Raw genomic sequence first — 18,949 nt, forward strand, 5'->3', positions numbered from 1 at the left:
TTACTAAGGATGGAAAGATGGCGAAGGTATTGAATTTCTTCTTCTCCTCAGTCTTCTCGAGGGAATAGAGGGGCTTCAGTAACCAAAACTGCAGTGCTTATCCTCATGACATGTCACAGGAAGCACCCTCATGGCTAAGAGAGGACAGAATTAGAACTAGACTTGAAAGACTTAACATTAATAAGTCATCGGGACCATATGTCTCGCACCCAAGGGTCCTTAAGGAACTCAGTCAAGTAATTGCCAGACCATTGTTCTTAATTTTTACGAACAGTATACTGACTGGAATGGTACCAGCTGGTTGTAGAAAAGCCAATGTAGCACCAATATTTAAAAAGGGGCCAAGTTACATCCCTGGGAATTACAGAGCAGTTAGCCTAACATCAATTGTATACAAGCTCTTGGAGGAGATGATAAGGGACTATATGCAAGATTTTAGTAATGAGAACGGTATCATTAGCAGTAATCAGCATGGATTCATGAAGAATCGTTCTTGCCAAACCAATTTATTAACCTTCTATGGGGAGGTGAGCTGCCATCTAGATAAAGGAAGGCCCGTAGACGTGGTGTATCTGGATTTTGCAAAAGCATTTGCTACAGTTTCCCATAAACGTTTACTGTACAAAGTAAGGTCCATTGGCATGAACCATAGAGTTAGTACATGGATTGAAAACTGGCTATAGGGGCGAGTTCAGATGGTAGTTATAAATGGGAAGTACTCAGAATGGTCCAGGGTGGAAAGTGGGGTCCCCCAGGGTTCTGTACTGGGACCAATCCTATTTAATTCATTCATAAACGAACTGGAGGTTGGGATTAACAGCTCAGTTTCTGTATTTGCGGACAATACTAAGCTATATAGGGCAATAACTTCTCTGCAGGATGTGGAAACCTTGCAAGATCTGAAAAAAATGATGGGGTGGGCAACTACATGGCAAATTAGGTTTAATGTAGAAAAATGTAAAATAATGCATTTGGGTGGCAAAAATATGAATGCAATCTACTCACTAGGGGAAGAACCTCTGGGGGAATCTAGGATGGAAAAGGACCTGGTGGTCCTAGTAGATGACAGGCTCAGCAATGGCATGCAATGCCAAGCTGCTGCAAGCAAAGCAAAGAGAACATTGGCATGCAATAAAAAAGGAATTAACTCCAGAGATAAAACAATAATTCTCCCACTCTACAAGACTCTGGTCTGGCAGCACCTGGAGTATGCTGTCCAGTTCTGGGCACCAGTCCTCAGGAAGGATGTACTGGAACTGCAGAGAGTTCAGAGAAGGGCAACAAAACTAACAAAGGGACTGGAGAACCTTAGTTATGAGGATAGGTTACAAGCACTGAACTTGTTCTCTCTGGAGAGGAGACGCTTGAAAGGGGATATGATTTCAATGTACAAATACCATACTTGTGACCCCACAATAGGGATAAAACTTTTCCGTGAAAGGGAATTTAATAAGACATGCGGCCATTCACTAAAACTAGAAAAAAGGCGGTTTAACCTTAAACTGCGTAGAGGGTTCTTTACTGTAAGAGTGGTTAGGATGTGGAATTCTCTTCCACAGGCGATGGTCTCAGCGGGGGGCATCAATAATTAAAAAAAAAACTATTAGATAAGCACCTGAAGGACCACAACATACAGGGATATACAATGTAATACTGACATAAAATCACACACATAGGTTTGACTTGGACTTGTGTCTTTTTTCAACCTTGCTTACTATGTAACCTTCATTCCCATCTTTGCTCACTTCTGCACTCCACTCTCTCTGTTAACCTTGGCAAACCAATCCCACCCTGCTCACCTTTGAACCCCAAATCCCACCCTGCTCAGCTTTGAACCCCAAATCCCACCCTGCTCACCTCCACACCCCAAACCTCTCTCTTGGCTCACCTTCTCTCTCCCTGCTAGCTTCTGCACTCCCCCCTACCTTTTCACTCTGATCCTCTCCGTTGAGTTCATTCCTCAGTAGGAATCCACAAAGCTGTGGGTATTGCTGGCCTAGGGAGTAGCCAAATGATGAGTCTAGCCTGGCTAGTTAACTGCTGGCTGGCTGCCAGGTGGAGGTCTGCAGCAAAGGCCAGTGATCAAGCTTGTAAACACAATGGTGGTGGTGGTAGAATTGGAACCCAGGTACTCACATAGATATATAGGACACATGCCACATTGCATCTGGGGCACGTTCCCCTCTGCCCCCTTCCTTGTTCCTGCCCTGTGTACAGGGACTGCAAGAGGCTGATACCAGGTCAAACTCAGCTGCTTACACTTTTTGTATCTAAAAAGAACATATATTGATGCATTGATGATTACAGAGCTGCATTAGTTTGTGTCTTTTATATGTCCCTAGAGTTCAGCTTTAAATGATATCTAAAGACAAAGCTTTTATCTAGCAGTGGATAGAGTAGGAAATTGTTAAGACCTTTGTCAGTTTTTTATGTCTTAGCTGTTTGTGTCCCATTGGGGAGATTCTTCTAACTTATTTTTAAGATCAACAACAAGAATGTAGAGGAAATCTCTCCAAAGTGAGGGGAAATGCCTTCATAAACAGTTTCACAGGAACAGTTATCTGCACTGGAGTATCTCCCCTGAGTAAAGTTGACCACACACAAAAAACCCCCCAGATTTCTCCATCCCCACAAACATAGTGGATGGAGGAACCCCCCCACCATTGGGACATTGTATTCTGAGCGTAGCACCTGCCTCTGTCCGAATACTCTGATCAATGGCTGCAGCTGCTGATCCATGGAAAACTGTCCAACGTGTCCCTTTGTCAAAAGTCGATTAAACAGCTTGGACCAACTTAACTATACTATTCTGAATGAATGTGAAGTCCTCTTTGATTGGATGAGGTGGAGATTGTGACCTCACTGCCCTGCCTCTCCACGTCATCAAATCAGAGAATAATTTGCGTTCATTGGGAAAATGCAAAGCATTCCCTAATTGTTCCTGGATTTGTAAAAGTTGTGGCTTATTTAACAGGGGATCTTCTTTACTAAGCAAGGATTCAAGGGAGTGTTGAAGAGTAATTCCTTGTTTTCAAAACTGTTTTAAATTGAATGTATAGTCTTTTTAATTATTTTTGTAATTTGTATATTTATACAGGGGTAGCTAGCCATATTAGATCATTACATATGCAGGCTCTGCTTCCTTCTTTACAGCTCTACATAATTGTGCTTCACTGTTCCCTCTCACAATGTGAGTCTATGATTCAGATGACCATTTGGAAACAATGCACTTTCATTGTGGCTGACAATTGATAAAAGGTGTATAGCTAATTTCCCCACAGAAAAGTAAAGCAAGACTAAACCCATTGATTTAAAGGGTTAGTTCACCTTTACCAAAAAGCTGCCTATGCAGGTAAGGGGTGTCTGTAGATAAAAACAAACTGCAGCTCTTGACAAATGCCCTTGCTATAGGTGTTGGCCATTCCTGAACCTCCCTGAAGCCTGACTAGAATACTCCCAGGACGTCGCTAGGATGTTGCTAAGAGAGGCCTAGTAATTTTAGTATACCTCCGCCATCACAGGAGTGAGCTCATTCTCTGATTAACCACTTCCTGCCCGGCCTATAGCAGAATGACGGCCAGGCAGTGGTTCCGTTACCCTGACTAGATGTCATATGACGTCTTTCAGGATAACGAGCCGGCGTGCGCCCGTGGGGTGCACGCTGCGCGGTGATCGGTGTTGCGGCATGTCAGTCTGACACACCGCAACTCTAATCTAGGTATGGAGCCCCTGACGGAGGCTCCTTACCACGTGATCAGCTGTGACCAATCACAGCTGGTCATCGCGTGTACCAGGAAGTGCCGGTAAACGGCTTTCCTCGGTTCGTGCTGACAGGGAGAGCCGATCGGCGGCTCTCCCTGTCTGGGGGGGGGGGTATGCGCTGATAATCAGCACATTGATTATCAGTACAGCCCCCATCAGATGTGCCACAACAATGCCAATCAGTGCCCATCAACTGCCAGTCAGTGCTCCATCAGGAACGCCTGTCAGTCCCTATCAAAGTGCCAATCAGTGCCCATAAAAGTGCCAATCAGTGCCCCATCAGTAACGCCTGTCAGTACCTCCTCATCAGTGCTGTCTGTAAGTGCCACCTATCAGTGCCCATCAGTACCACCTATAAGTGCCCATCAGTGCCACCTATTAGTGCCCATCAGTGCCACCTATTAATGCCCATCAGTGCCACCTATCAGTGCCCATCAGTACCACCTATTAGTGCCCATCAGGGCCGCCCATCAGTGCTGCATATCAGTGCTGCCTGTCGGTGACCATCAGTGCTGCATATCAGTGCCAATCAATTCTACATATTAGTGCCGCCTCATCAGTGCCCATCAGTGCCACCTTATCAGTGCCACCTAAACAGTGCTGCCTCATCAGTGCCCATTAGTGCAGCCTCATCGGGTACCGTCAGTGAAAGAAAAATTTCAGTCTTTTTTAGTTTGTTTAGCAAAAAATAAAAACTGCAGTGGTGATCAAATACCACTAAAAGAAAGCTGTATTTGTGGCAAGAAAATTATAAAAATTTAGTTTGGGTACAGTGTTACATGACCACGTAATTGTCATTCAAAGTGTGACAGCGCTGAAAGCTGAAAATTGTCCTGGGCAGGAAGGTGTATAAGTGCCCAGTATTGAAGTGGTTAAAAACCCCCTCACACGCTCTTTCTCACCCCTGATGAAGTAGCTGAGAGCTCAGTGGTTAAGAGTTTACTCCTGTGATGGTGGAGGTGAACAGCACCTTAGACACGTATGGTGACCCTAAGAGCTTGTTCAGATGTGTGGTTTGTATTGCTGCTCCCCTGGAAAGCTTAAATGGTGGCTGAAATGCCAACCCTCTGCTTCACAGCAGCGTGCATTGCACACATTGATGGTGTGGTTCCATTCAAATGCCATTTTATTTTTACCAGGTCCACGAAGCAAAGCAGTGGCAAGCTAATGGCATGCGTACAGCCCTTAGCAGCTGCATCTCCTTGCTCAGGTAGGCAGCCAGGGTGGTAAAACTATGGTTTAACCACCTTCTTTTACTGCCCCCCGGCTGCCCATGTGAACGAGCGCTTAGACCCTCTGTCAAGTTTTTATCGCTTTTTGTCTCCCCATTGGGGAGACTCACCCCTTTCTGTGTCCTATTGACCATTGTCATTACCATCAAGAAAGAAAGTGAGGGGAAATCAAGACAGACAGCATACAGGTTGGGGCATTTATTTACAAAAGAAATTTTTCAAGTGTAATATCTGTTCTTATCAGTGTCCAGTAGTGGTGCTATGCCATCGTTCTGGCCTTTTGGTAGGAATGGCTGGTTGTACAGTGTCTCTGCTGTTATGAAGGCTAGTACTGGCTGGAACAGAAACCAGGGATGTCGGGCACAGGAGTAATTCTGTGAGAAAATAATAAAGTGTGGCGCTAAAAAATGGTATAATCAGAAAAAGGTATTACTACTAAAAGTGAAAAATAGATGTGCACAATCCTGAGGTGTGTGCAAAGAAAGATATGGTGAAGTAAGAGTTAAAAGGTGGTAATCCCCATACATATACCTAGCGTCTTAGTGATGATCCTAGGAGTGTATGGAGGGGTAATCCCTACCCAAAGTATCTTATAAACCAAAAACAACAATAATGGAAATTGTATATAGTGGTAGAATTAAAACTTAGTATCGACAATAAGTGAAAACAATGAGGTGGTATCCAATGAAGCAATATTGGATAGAATGACTCTACTTATACCTGAGTGCCAAAGAAAGCAAAAAAATGTCTAAAAATTGAAAGTAACACAATAAAGTATAATGCTGCTCCTACAACCCTATAAATAGACCAAAGAATGTAAGATTAAAAGTCCATCAGAATAATGAGTATAAATATGACCTTTAAAGTCCACCACCAAATGATGGAATAATTATGGGTTGATTCATAACACTCTAGGTATAGGCAGTCCTTTTTGATGTGTCAAAACGGAAAATATTGGCCGTATCCCCGCACATAGGTCAATCCTTCCTTAGTATGGTGATATTGGCTCAAAGAAAATAGGTGTACAATGCCCTTACCAGATAAGGTGGACTCACAGGCCCGTGGCGGTGAGTCAAACGAGCTTGTACCGTCAAGCGGTGTGGGGTTGTAAACTTATGAGATGTTCTCAAATCGGATCTCCCCTGGCAACGCAGGATGGCACGCCTCTAGCTCAAAGCCGCTCATCAGATGTCATCTGGAGGGGTATCCTTGGTACGACTCAGCTGGTGTCCCAGGTCTGTCTCAATCCTGTCCTGTGAGCCTTGGACAGGGCCATGAAGCATGTGCTTTGAGCAGGTGGTTAGGACTGATCACTCAGATCTGGGTTCTCCACCTGTTGCATTGAGAACTAAACAGGAAGCTTCGACAGGAGTAATTCCCCCGGGCAGACTGGAGTGGCCCAGTGCCTCCTGATTTGAATGGGTCTACCTTGTCTGGTCATGGGCTGGGAAGGCCAAGAATCTGCGGTGTTTGTACCCCCTGAGAATGGTCGCCCCAGGGGTGTTCTTAGTATCACTTGGGTGTAGGACCCCTCTGTGTGAACTGGCACATGGTCACAGCACTAAAAACTTTTTCTGCACAACACCACCGTGGGCTAGGCCTTTTGGCTCAGCCTCTGGCAATTTTTGTTACCAGGCCTCAGGGCCTAGCCGGTACACATGCCCTCAATTTATTTATTTATTTATTTTTCTTCCCTCATGTTTGTCACTTTTTGCACTTTTGTTTGTGTCTTTTTCACTGGATGTAGGGTATGGGTTTTTTGGTCCTACCCTGAAGTCTAGGGAGAGGATGTGTGGCCGTAGGTTCCTTCCTCCCCTGAACCAGGGTGTCTCTCTTTGGGAGAGCCCCTTACCTAGTACTCGTTGGCAAGCTTCAGCTGACATTGAGCAGAGGCGCCTTTTGACCAGGTGGACCATGTTCAAACCTTGTCCCTGTCAGAAGCCTTGCACCCTGGGGGTTCAGGGTAAGGTCCTACCCCTTCGGGGGGTGCACAAAGGCACCCTTGAGTGCACTTTTTTTGTGTGTGTTTCACTTATGGGTTTTAGTTTTTTGTGCACCACCGCAGATTAAAAAAAAAAAAAAAAAAAAAAATATATATATATATATATATATATATATATATATATATATATATAAAGCCTGCCTGCTGTCAGTTTCCTGTAGCGGAACTTTAGTTCTGTTTAAAAAAAAAATCACTTGGAGAGCATCCGGGGTGCCTATTTTAACTTGCCTTAAAGTGATTGTAAAGGCTAGTTTTTTTTTCTATAAAAATATTAAACATGTTATACTTATGCTCTGTTGCAGTGGATTTGCACAGGGCAGCCCGGATCCTCCTCTCCTTGGGTCCCTCTTTGGGGTGATCCTGGCCCCTCCCTCCTGTTCAGTGCCTCCACAGCAACCAGCTTGCTATGGGGGCACCCGAGCTGAGACACAGCTCCCTATGTCCATTCAGACAACAAGCCCCGACCCTGCCCCGCCCCTTCTCTCCTGATTGGCTTTGATAGACAGCAGCGGGAGCCAATGGTGCCACTGCTGTGTCTCAGCCAATCAAGAAGGAGAATCTGGGATGGCTAAGGCACTGGGGCACATCACTGGACAAAGAGGGACCTCAGGTAAGTGTTAGGGGGGTTGAGGGGGGCTGCTGCACACAGAAGGCTTTTAATCTTAATGCATAGTATGCATTAAGATAAAAAACCTTCTGCCTTTACAACCCCTTTAAACATGTGTTATATGTGTCAAAATCTCGCATTAACTATATATACTGTAGGTGCACATTAGTGTCTGTGTTCGAATTTTTTGCAAATGTGAACAAAACCTTAGAAAGTCTCCAGTGGTACCCAGACAGCAAAGGGGTACACAGGGTCAGTCAGTTTCCCACCTTCATGCATATACTCACCCTTGTAATGCAATGAGCAAATATAGCTGCATACCATATAATTATTCGGGTCCTTAAATGGTTGCTTTATGTGTAACTGCTTAACTGAATATATTAATGATAATTTTTCTTTTGTTTTTTTTTTAGGATAAAACTCCTCATATTAATTTCAATATGCACAGCTGTTGGAATTGCAGAGAAACAAGCACAAGGTGAGAGTTTATTTCTATCTAATACCTGGAAAGATTTTGGGTATTCTGAGATCCTGCAGGCCAAGAATGCCAATCACCCAGTTACACAAAAACTCTTTTTTAGCCCTCAGGATACTGTGCTGCTTTAATATAAGACTTTAGTTTGCAAATTATTGCTAAACGCCCTCAGGGCCTTAATACACTTTTACGATCAGGTGCCTTGCGGTATCGCACGCCTACATTTGCTTTACCACAGTGTATGTTAACACAGGTTACTTTGTTACTATGTTATGGTGTCATTCATTTTGAGTGACAGAGAGATGAGCTAATCAGTCTGCTGCTTCTCCTTCACTGTGCAGTCACAAGCTGGGGGAGGGTCAAGACCTGTCAGTGTTACTTAAATTTATATTAAAGTATTTTTTTGTTTAAAAATAACAAACATGTTATACCTGCCTGCTCTGTGCACTGATTTTGCACAGAGCAGCCCCTGATCGTCTTCTTCTCGGGTCCCTCGCTGGCGCTCTTGGCCCCTATCTCCTGCCGAGTACCCCCATCCTTGCTATGGGGGCACCCAAGCCGAGCTGTTGCTCTGTGTGTCCATTCGACAAAAACGGTATTTCACCGTGACTAGTGTGTTGTTGCCACATCTCTAATGTAATTAGAAAAGAAGAACCCCCTTCGTTGGGACTTTATAGGCAACAACCACACGTAAATCGATTAGAAAATGTATTTATGTACATAAAATAATTCGGTCATAAAATGATTGTTTTAAAAAGACATCAAAACATATTACAAAAAAGAACAAAAAAGACAAAAAACACACAACAGGTTACATGGTTTGCATGACATATAAAATGTGTTACTCTCCGGTACAAAGTGATCTCCGGTATCCAACGCGTTTCTGGTTCAACCACCTTCGTCAGGGGTATTTGATAAGAGTATATACAATCATAGTTTTGTCTTACATGCAAAATGTTCCATCATGCAACTAAAACAGATAAATGAGGCACTGTCATCGGGAGTGCTGATAGGCGCCCACTAGGAGCACCCGTATCACACGGAAGTTTTAGAAAGGAAAGCTTGTCTATTTTCGTTTGCCTAGTGATCACAGGGAATCATATGTAGCAGATTGCCAACTGCAAGGTCTGTAGATATGGGGGTTGACGCTATCCAAAGCCGCAATATGGCTTCTTATCCAGGTATAGCACCCTCTAAGTCATTTAGTGTTGGACCTCCATATATAAAGGAAGAAACCTCCATCCAAGCTTCACCCCACTCTGCAGTGCTCCATTCAGACACGGAGCTGTGGCTCAGCCTCATCTCCTCTCTCTCCTCATTGGCTCACTGACTTTGGTTGACAGCAGCAGGAGCCAATGGTGCCCGCTGCTGTGGGGGGCCGCTGTACACGAAAGGTTTTTTTATCGTAATGCATAGAATGCATTAAGATAAAAAACCTTCTGCCTTTACAACCACTTTAAATTGATATTAAACCTTTTTTTTTTTTTTTTAATTAAAATAACAAACATGTTTACCTGCTCTGTGCAATGCTTTTGCATAGAGCAACCCCAATCCTCTTCTTCTGGGGTCCCCCAGCGGTGCTCCAGGCCCCTTCTGTTCAGCTGGTGCCCCCACGGAAAGCCGCTTCCCGTGCACATTGCTGGTTTGGATTGGAATCAGGTAAGAAAAAGGTACGGGGGGGGGGGGGGGGCTGCAGCACAGAAGGTTTTTCACCTTAATGCATAGAATGCATTACTGTGAAAAACCTTGAGGCTTTAGAACTACTTTAAAGTGTAATTCTAGGCAAAACTTTTTTTTAGTTTTGGATACAGTGGGTAAAGTGTAATCCCTTTTTTATTGGTGTCCTTGTCGCCATTGGGGAGATTCACCATCTCTGTTTATAATGGTGACTTGTTACAAAACAAAAAAAGAAAAGTGTGTGTGTGTTTGGGGAGGGGGGGGGGGGGGAGTCCAACATTTTAGGGCTGTACCCAGAAAAAGAGATGAAGGAAAATCTTAATTTTGCGGAGACTGCTATCTAAGAGGGACATTTCCCTTACTTTGTTAGAGTTCCTCTAGCTTCTTATAGATAGAACAGTGCAGCGCTGGACAAATATCACATAAGTGAAATGTATTAAATGAGTAAAAAAAATTTCAACTGAGGTGAATAACAGTCATTAAAATTGTAGGCAACGGTGTAGATATTAATCAATCAATAAAGTGCTCATAACCTAGCATAATAAAGTGAAAAATAAGTGAACAACAATCAATATAAGTGAAAGTGAAAATAAATGAAAAATAAAGTCTATAGACATTGGTAGTCAGATGTATATTCTGGATCAATGTTCCACCTCTGGTGCTGCCCACCACCTTGTGATAGTGAAATGGAGGCTTACCGGACTTATTCAGGGGGGTCAAGACAGGCTCAGTAGAAGTGCGTAGACCACAGGGGATATCCCGCAAGGGAACTCTGTAGACGTTCGTCCACCCTCCTTCCTGAACGGCTAATCAGCAACACCAAGGAATGATACGAAGGATGCGGTCACTGGGATGCTTCTTATATGGCAAACAATATAAGCTTCCAATGGGTTCCAGCAGGGGCAATAGTGCCAAAAAGAAAAAATAGACTTCAATAGTGTAGATATGCTACAGGTTTGCTAAAATAAGTTAAAACGAACAATATAAAACATAGGCAGGGGCAACAACGAAAAACTCCACTGCCGATTTCAAATGAGATCGCGCATGCGCGATGCGTGCTTACGCAGCTTCTTGTTGCAACTCTGAGACAGGAAGTGAAGGAAAATTTCTCCAATGATACACATACACTTTATCTGAAGTAGAATAAAATCAGGTCTACTTTCTTGCCAGACATGGCATTGCTGTGTGGCAAAGCTGTGTCAATCTCAGGATAGAATGGGCAGAAATAAAAATTATTTGGAAGGTAAAACAGCTCCTATAAGAAGTATGTGTTTGATCTGTGTATTTAGTTGTTTTGCCTGGAGTTCAGCTTTAAATAGGATTGCTGTTTTTCTTTTTGAAAACAAAAAGGGCCGTTTTATACGCAAGTATTGCTTACTGGAGACCTTCTTTAATTGTTACTTTTCAGCCATGAGAACCAGTGACTCAGTTAGCAGTTGTGACCTTTGGAAAATCTTTTCAACTTGTGACATTTTGTCCATTTGGCGTTCCGCGGCTGCAGAAAGGCTGTGATTGTGACGGCTGCCCTTGGTGGGTGTTGTGGGGGTGAAAGTGACACTGTTGTCACGCTTTGAATGACATTGTATCGGAGTGTGTTATCAAACAAATGGAAAATATAAATAAAGCCGCAGATGCGATTATATTCATTACAAGGCCTGATTGTGCGCTTGATGATATTTTCCCTGAGATAATGGACTTCTTACATCTTTATATTTTTTGGGTACCAAAAAATGTTTAATATTGTGATTTAGTCTGGTTGTATTTTTTTTCTGTGTAATTGCAAAAAGTTATGTTTATCATAGATCAGAGGTGCGCAACCTTTTGAAGAGTGAGGGCCACTTAAAGTGATTGTAAAGTCTCGTTTTTTTTTCTCTGTAAAAATAACAAACATGTTATACTTACCTGCACTGTGCAGTGGTTTTGCACAGAACAGCCCAGGTTTTCCTCTTCTGGGGTCCCTCTTCAGTGCTCCTGGTCCCTCCCTCCTGTCGAGTGCCCCCACGGCAAGCAGCTTGCTATGGGGGCACCTGGGTTGAGCTGCAGCTCCGTGTGTCCATTCAGACACGGTTCGGCCCGCCCCCTCTCTCTCCTGATTGGCTAACTGACTTGGATTGACAGCAGTGGGAGCCAATGGCGCCGCTGCTGTGTCTCAGCCAATCAGGAGGGTCACGGAGAGTCGAGGCACTCGTGGACATCGCTGGAGAGAGATGGGGCTCTGTTAAGTATTAAGGGGTGCTGGGGCAGCTACTGCACACAGAAGGCTTTTTATCTTAATGCATAGACTACATTAAGATAAAAAATCCTACTGACTTTACAACCACTTTAAGTGATTCGGTAACCGGTCGCGGGGCACAATGAACTAAGTAGTTTTACGACCTCTCAAACCATAAATACTAACGGGCCCTTACTGTCCTGAGCGCCCTATAAGGTTGCTTTCACACTGATGTGCTGCGGTTTACCTGCACCATTGGTGCAGTGCGGCTTTCCGCAGTGTACCTGCAGTTGGCTGCGTTTTGCCATAGACTTCTATTACATCTTACGGGTGTGGTACACTTTCTGAAAGCGCACCAAACCTGCAGGATATAATAGAAGTTTATGGCTCAGTGCAGCTAAACCACAGGAAAGCCACAGGTGCACTGCAGCTGCGGTTCAGTGTGACAGCAGCCTAAGGCCCCATTTATACAGGCTGTCCGATCAGGTTTACCTGTCAGTTTTTCAGGCGGACCTGATCGGACCCTGCATTGTTTTCTATAGAGCGGCAGATGTAAGCAGACACCCACCATCATCCGATCCACCAACAACAAACGGATGGTGGTCCTATTTTTCATTTGTCCGGCAGATCGAAATGCATATGATCGGATGACAATGGACAAACGGTCCGTTTTCATCTGATTGCCCCATAGAGGAGAGTGGGACTGTGTCCGTGTCCGCTCTGCTATGCAAGGCAGACACGGACCTGTCATCCACCAGCTCAGCTGAGATCAGCGGAGAGATCCCCCGCTGAGCAAAAGGACACTGTTTGGTGGTGGCGCCCGTGTGAAAGGGGCAATATAACACTTTTTTATTCAGAATACTTTATTAATCCTGAAGGGAAATTATACATGCTAATATGCCCATTACAAAAATGCAGTGTATGTGATATTTAATACACTGACCTTTTCCTCTTCCTGCTTCTACAAGCATTACTCTCCAGGCTGCAAGTAAGGTGCCAGGTGAACTGCACCTGGGACAGGAGCTGGCACTACAGAGGAAGCATTGGCTTATGCGACTCCCGCACCCTCCGCAGCGACCTGCTTCCTCCTCTTTATCAGCTGTTCTCCTGACTCAGAAATGGTTTTCAGGTGTGTCTCTACTTCGTAACATACCTTTAAATAGCCTGTGTGGAGAACACTTTAGTGTTGTGAACAAGCACGGTACATTCCTGTGAAACGCGTCAACTAACTGTAAAGCCCCATACACACGATCGGATTTTCCGACGGCGAAATGTTGGATGTCGTGTGTATGCTCCATCAGACCATTGTTGTCGGACTTTCCTCCAACAAATGTCTGTTGTCGGATTTTCCGAGCGTGTGTACACAAGTCCGTCGGACAAAAGTCCAAAGTACAAACACGCATTCTCGGAAGCAAGGACAAGCCAGAAGTCGGTCTTGTAAACTAGCGTTCGTAATGGAGAATTAGCATTTGTGCAAATTATGAAATCTCCAAATGCAGCGCACAATTCTCTTCTTCTTTAATGGGATAATAATGAAGCTGCTCTGCTGGTGATACTGATGGAGTTATTGCAAACAAATTTTCAAGGGCTTTTTTTTTTCTAGTGATATCAAGAAAAATATTATTATGGTTATTTTTTTTTATTTGTGCAAGTTACCACAACACCATTATCCCGTAGTTTTATAAGATCAAAGATACAACTATGTTGGTGTCCCTTGTCAATTTTACATTGTATTTTTTTAAATGTAACTGCCTACTCCCAAACTGTCATTTGAAGTAAAACACTTAGCCAAGTATTATTCTCCACAAGTTTTTATTGTGCATTAAAAAAAAAAAATTAGACATGTTATCTGCCAATATAACTTAACCAAAAAGTGAATTCTATGTATCCAAAAATATAGAAAATATACCAAATCAAATCATTATTCAGCCAAAAAAATAATGTCAAAGCAATAAATCCAAGGCCAATAATAAATAACACGTTATCTGCTCCGATTCTGCAACATGTCTGGTTGACGAACAGCCGTTCAGAAACTGAAAAGCGCAAACTGAAAATCGCTAAATGAAGCAGAAGGAGTGCAAAGGGTGGTGCTAGAGCTGAAAGACCACGTAGTACGTCTAGTACGTCACTACGTTCGTAATTGTTGGCCAACATATGTGTGACTGTGTGTATGCAAGACAAGTTTGAGCCAACTGCCTTCGGACAAAATTCCACGGTTATGTTGGCCAACAATCTGATTGTGTGTATGAGGCATAACTCTGCATCAGGGTGGATTTGATTTAAATTAAGTCAATTTAAATCACTAGTAAAAAAGCTTAAAGGGGTTGTAAAGTTATTTATTTTTTTTTTTTTAAATAACAAACATGTTATACTTACCTTCACTGTGCAGCTCGTTCTGCACAGAGTGGCCCCGAACCTGGTCTTCTGGGGTCCCTCGGCGGCTGTTTCAGCTCCTCCCCGCAAGCATTTACCACCTTCATGCGAGCTCCCTCGCACGGTGGTGAGTGCTTGCGGGCGCGCTCCCGTGATACAGCCGGCGGCTATAGCCGCTCGCTGTATCACTCGGCCCCGCCCCCCGGCGCGCCGCGTCATCGGATGTGATTGACAGCAGTGCGAGCCAATGGCTGCGCTGCTTTCAATCCATCCACTGCAGCCAATCAGCGACCAGGCTGAGCTGCAATGAAGATGACGAGCACGAGCAGCGAAGATTCGAGGCGTCAGGTAAGTAAAACGGGGGGGCTGGGGGCGGCGGTACTGTCAAAAGTTTTTTCACCTTAATGCATAGAATGCATTAAGGTGAAAAAATTTTTACCTTTACAACCCCTTTAATTTAAATCAACTCGATTTAAATGATAACTTTTAAAGAGCTCCTGTCATCTCTGTCCCACAGCGGCTCCTCCTCTGACCCGCTATTGACTCACAGACAGTCCCATTCACTTTAATGGGACGGCTGGTGATGCAGCAGTGACACAACAAGGTGAGGGACGTGGCGGCAGCAGGTGAGTGGATGCACGCTAACAGGCGCTGCCATGATGGATCTGAAATGACAGGTGCTCTTTAAATGTAAGGACTTATTCTTACTGGTAGTTAGAATCTTTATTATTTGCAAACAAATGAAGGTTTCCTATTAAGAATAATAAGCTGTCAGGTTAAAACAGCGATATCAGAACCGATTCAATCATACAGTTTGTAGTGTACATAGATTTGCAAAACAATGGGATAAAGGAATGTTCCTGAACTTTGATTTATCTCATGGCTACTGTGAAATTGTGTGAATGCATCAATCAATGAATAATTGTTTAGATTTAAAAAAAAAAAAAATCATTGATTTATATCCACCCTGCTCTGCGTTTTTGACTGGCATACGACAATAAAGAATTCCTTATCAAGCACTTTGATGCTCCAGCGTGTGACCCGTTTCTTCTTTTTTTCTCACCTGCTTCCTCTGCTGCTGACAGCGGCTCCATGCTCTCTGATGCTCTGAGATGGTGGGTTGGTAACTCATTGATCGCGATGATGGGCATGAGCTTCTTTGGTTTGTGGTCGAGGGCCACATCAGAGGGCCACGGGTTGAGCACCCCTGTCATAGATGGAGAGTAACAATGAATGCACCTCAGTGGCTTAAGGAAGAAACAGATTTAGGGTCTGTGTTGAAGGGTTTTTGTTTGCTTTAAAGTGTTTTTAAAGGCTTAAGTGTTTTTAAAGGCGTTTAAAGACTTTTTTACCTTAAAGTGTTACTAAACCCAGGACCCTGCATTCACTATATCTGATCTCCCACAGTACACAGAACATGGAAATGCTATTATTTTAGTAAATATAAACTTCTAAATACCTTTTCTCATCAGTAGTATATAGCAGTCTTGTGACTTGTATCAGTGTCCAGCCAATAGCTGGTTAAAGCTTGTAGGAGGAGTTTTCTAACTGTCCTATGAGACAGCAAGACCCCTGACCCTCTGTCTGGACAGTGCTGATTGGCCCTGTGCTCATGCATCCTCCCAAGAAAAAAAAAAAAAACTCTCTAGCAATACACACCAAACTGAGCATGTGCAGCCAGACTCCATAGACTCTATTATCAGGAAATTATTAGGGGACAGTGGAAGAAGGGGAGGATCAGAGAAGACAGGATCAGAAAGCCTTTTTTACACAATTCGGAGGATTCCACAGTGAGTATAACAAGCATGCTTTACTGCATATACAGACTGATTTTACTGTTGTGGGTTTAGTAACACTTTATTGCATTCCCTGCATTAAGGTAAAAAAAATGTCCCAGTGTTTGTATTGCCTTCTCACCCCCTAAATACTTACCTGAGTCCTAACTTGATCAATCGCTGTGACTATCTCTAGCAGATTTCTCCATTCACTGGACACAGAGGGAGTAGTGGGAGCCATTTGCTTCTGCTGCTGTCAATCAAATCCTGTAAGCAGAGAGCAGGAGGCAGGGCCAAGCTGCGCTATGTGTGTCTATAGATGCTCACAGCCTGGCTTAGGAGCGAGCTCGCATATGCATCCCCATAGGAAATGGCTTCCTATGGCGGCGCATGTAAAAGAGGAGGAGCCAAGAACCCAGGCGGGGGATCCCAGAAGAGGAGTTTTTAGGGCTGCTCTGTGCAATTCCATTCCAGAGCAGTTAAGTATAACATGTTTGTTATTTTTTTTCCATATCTTAGCCTTTACAATCACTTTAAATGGGTTTAGCATTCTCTTTCAAATAGGGATAAACTTTGGTTGTGTCTGAACCCGAATACCAGCTGTCAGTGCCAAACCAATGAGCTGCAGCTTAGTCATTCCCCAATCCACAGCTGCATGTACACAAAGGGGCGGGGAAGCTTGAGATGTCATTGACCTAATATGGCCACATGGCAGTAATAAATCAATGAACCTAATGTGGCCATACTAGGTCTATGATGTCACGAGAATCTCCAGCTCATCGTGTATGGGTAGCTGCGGGAAATGTCCTGGCCGCAGCTCATTGGTCCAGGAAAGACCGCTTACTTCCAGGTTCAGTCAAACCCAAGCTCATTAGTACTTACAAGTCTATGGGGATGCAGGTTAAATGCACCCATATGTGAATTCTGAATGATTTCTGGTGCTGGATTCCTCCCTGCTTTCAGTGACCGTTCAGAACTAAAATCAAGGAGAGACTCCAGCCAGATGATCAGTGAATAAATGCAGCACACATACACAGTGGCGGCTGGTGGTATATTTTTATTTTGGGTGGGGGGCAAACAATCCATCTGCCACCCCCTCTTGCATCTACTTGTTGGGTACACAGTTAACCCTTTGGTTGCCCTCCTGGTCGCTCCTGTTACCCAGCCAGTGTCATTAGAAGCAAAATAAAATAAAAGGTCTGCAGTCACCAGTGATGCACTTCCATCCCTATATACATATACAGAAAAAGAGAGAGTCGCCCTGTGACCACCTCATTTAAAGTCCCAGGGCGACTCTCTCTTTTTATAGCCAGTGTCATTAGTACATTGTGCAGTATTATCACTGATCAATGTATTAGCGACATCAGTGTCGGTTAGTTAGTGTCCCTCCCAGCCAGTGTCAGTTAGCACTATTTTGCCCACCACACTATAACAGTCACACTATAACTGCCCTTACTAGTACAGTGTCTGTACAGGTCAGGATCCTGATCACAAACAGAACTATCCTAGTGTCTCCAATAATATAGTGTCCCTAAAAATACAGTGTAAGCAGCATAAGCCCTGATCACTGCCAGCACTTGTGACATGTAGTAGAATAAATTTTGGCCTAAATTTATGAAGTATAAACAGAAAAGTCAGTGCTACTACCCATACACCACATAGATAGCGGAGCGCCCAGGTGCTCGATCCACAGTCGCTGGCTTAGTAAAGTAATGTAGAAAAAATGATCCGCACTCCGGTTGTTGCTCTTAAAATGTCTTAATTTTATTGAATAGCCACAGTGAACAAACGCAGATTAAGTCAGTTGACGCGTTTCAGCCTATAAGGCCTTAGTCATAACCATAACCATGGTTTTGACTAAGGCCTTAAAGGCTGAAAGGCATCAACGGACTTAATCTGCGTTTGTTCACTGTGGCTATTCAATAAAATTAAGACCTTTTAAGAGCAACAACCTGAGTGCGGATCATTTTTTCTACACTAAATTTATGAAGACATTTTATTTTATTGGATATCTTGTATAATACAACGTAAAAAATATTGTTTTTTTTTTTTTTTTTTAATTTCGGTCTCTTTTCATTTATATAACAAAAAATAATTCGCTTAGTAGTGATTGACCGCTTAAGGACTGCCCCGCATACAGGGCGGCCCTTAAGCGCAAAATCACATACGCATACGTGATTTTTTTCACAGACTCTGGGGCACACACACGCAGGAGCTAATCAGCGGGTCCCGCGGACCCGATGTCTGCTGGAAACCCGGCAAAGGGCGGTCTGCCTATGTAAACAAGGCAGATCGCCGTTCTGCTAGTAAGGAAGATGGGAATCTTATGTTCCTGCTAAGCAGGAACACGGATCTCTGTCCTCCTACAGTGCAACCATCCCCCACACAGTTAGCAAGCACTCCCAGAGAACACAGTTAACCCTTTGATCACCCCTGATGTTAACCCCTTCCCTGCCAGTGTCATTAGTGCAGTGACAGTTCATTTTTTTTAACACTGATCACTGTATTGGTGTCACTGGTCCCCAAAAAGTGTCACTTAGGGGTTGATTTGTTAAAGGCAACTAGACTGTGCACTCTGCAAGTGCAGTTGCTCCAGAGCTTAATAAATGAGGTAAACCTTCACTTTGCAAAGAATACCCAATCACATGCAAGGGAAATTAAAAAAAAACAGCATTTTTGCTTGCACATGATTGGATAATGGAAGTCTGCAGAGCTTCTGCCCATTTACTAAGCTCTGGAGCAACTGCCCTTGCAGAGTGTAACTGCACTTTGCAAAGTGCACAGTCAATTTGCCTTTAGTAAATCAACCCCTTAATGTCAGATTTGTCCGCCGC

The 18,949-nt window shown here is 43.7% G+C and overlaps 1 protein-coding gene across 1 annotated transcript in view; it reads left to right on the top strand.

Annotated features, from left to right (window-relative positions):
- Window positions 1–18,949, top strand: part of COL24A1 (collagen type XXIV alpha 1 chain) — a 418,688-nt gene that overhangs the window by 72,551 nt on the left and 327,188 nt on the right. Inside the window, exon 2 of the mRNA XM_073593602.1 lies at window positions 8,017–8,081. Within this exon, the coding sequence (XP_073449703.1) occupies window positions 8,017–8,081 (65 nt within the window). The remainder of the gene's footprint in view (window positions 1–8,016; window positions 8,082–18,949) is intronic.

This window comes from Aquarana catesbeiana, linkage group LG07 (assembly GCF_042186555.1).
Source record: "Aquarana catesbeiana isolate 2022-GZ linkage group LG07, ASM4218655v1, whole genome shotgun sequence".
Lineage (NCBI taxonomy): Eukaryota > Metazoa > Chordata > Amphibia > Anura > Ranidae > Aquarana > Aquarana catesbeiana.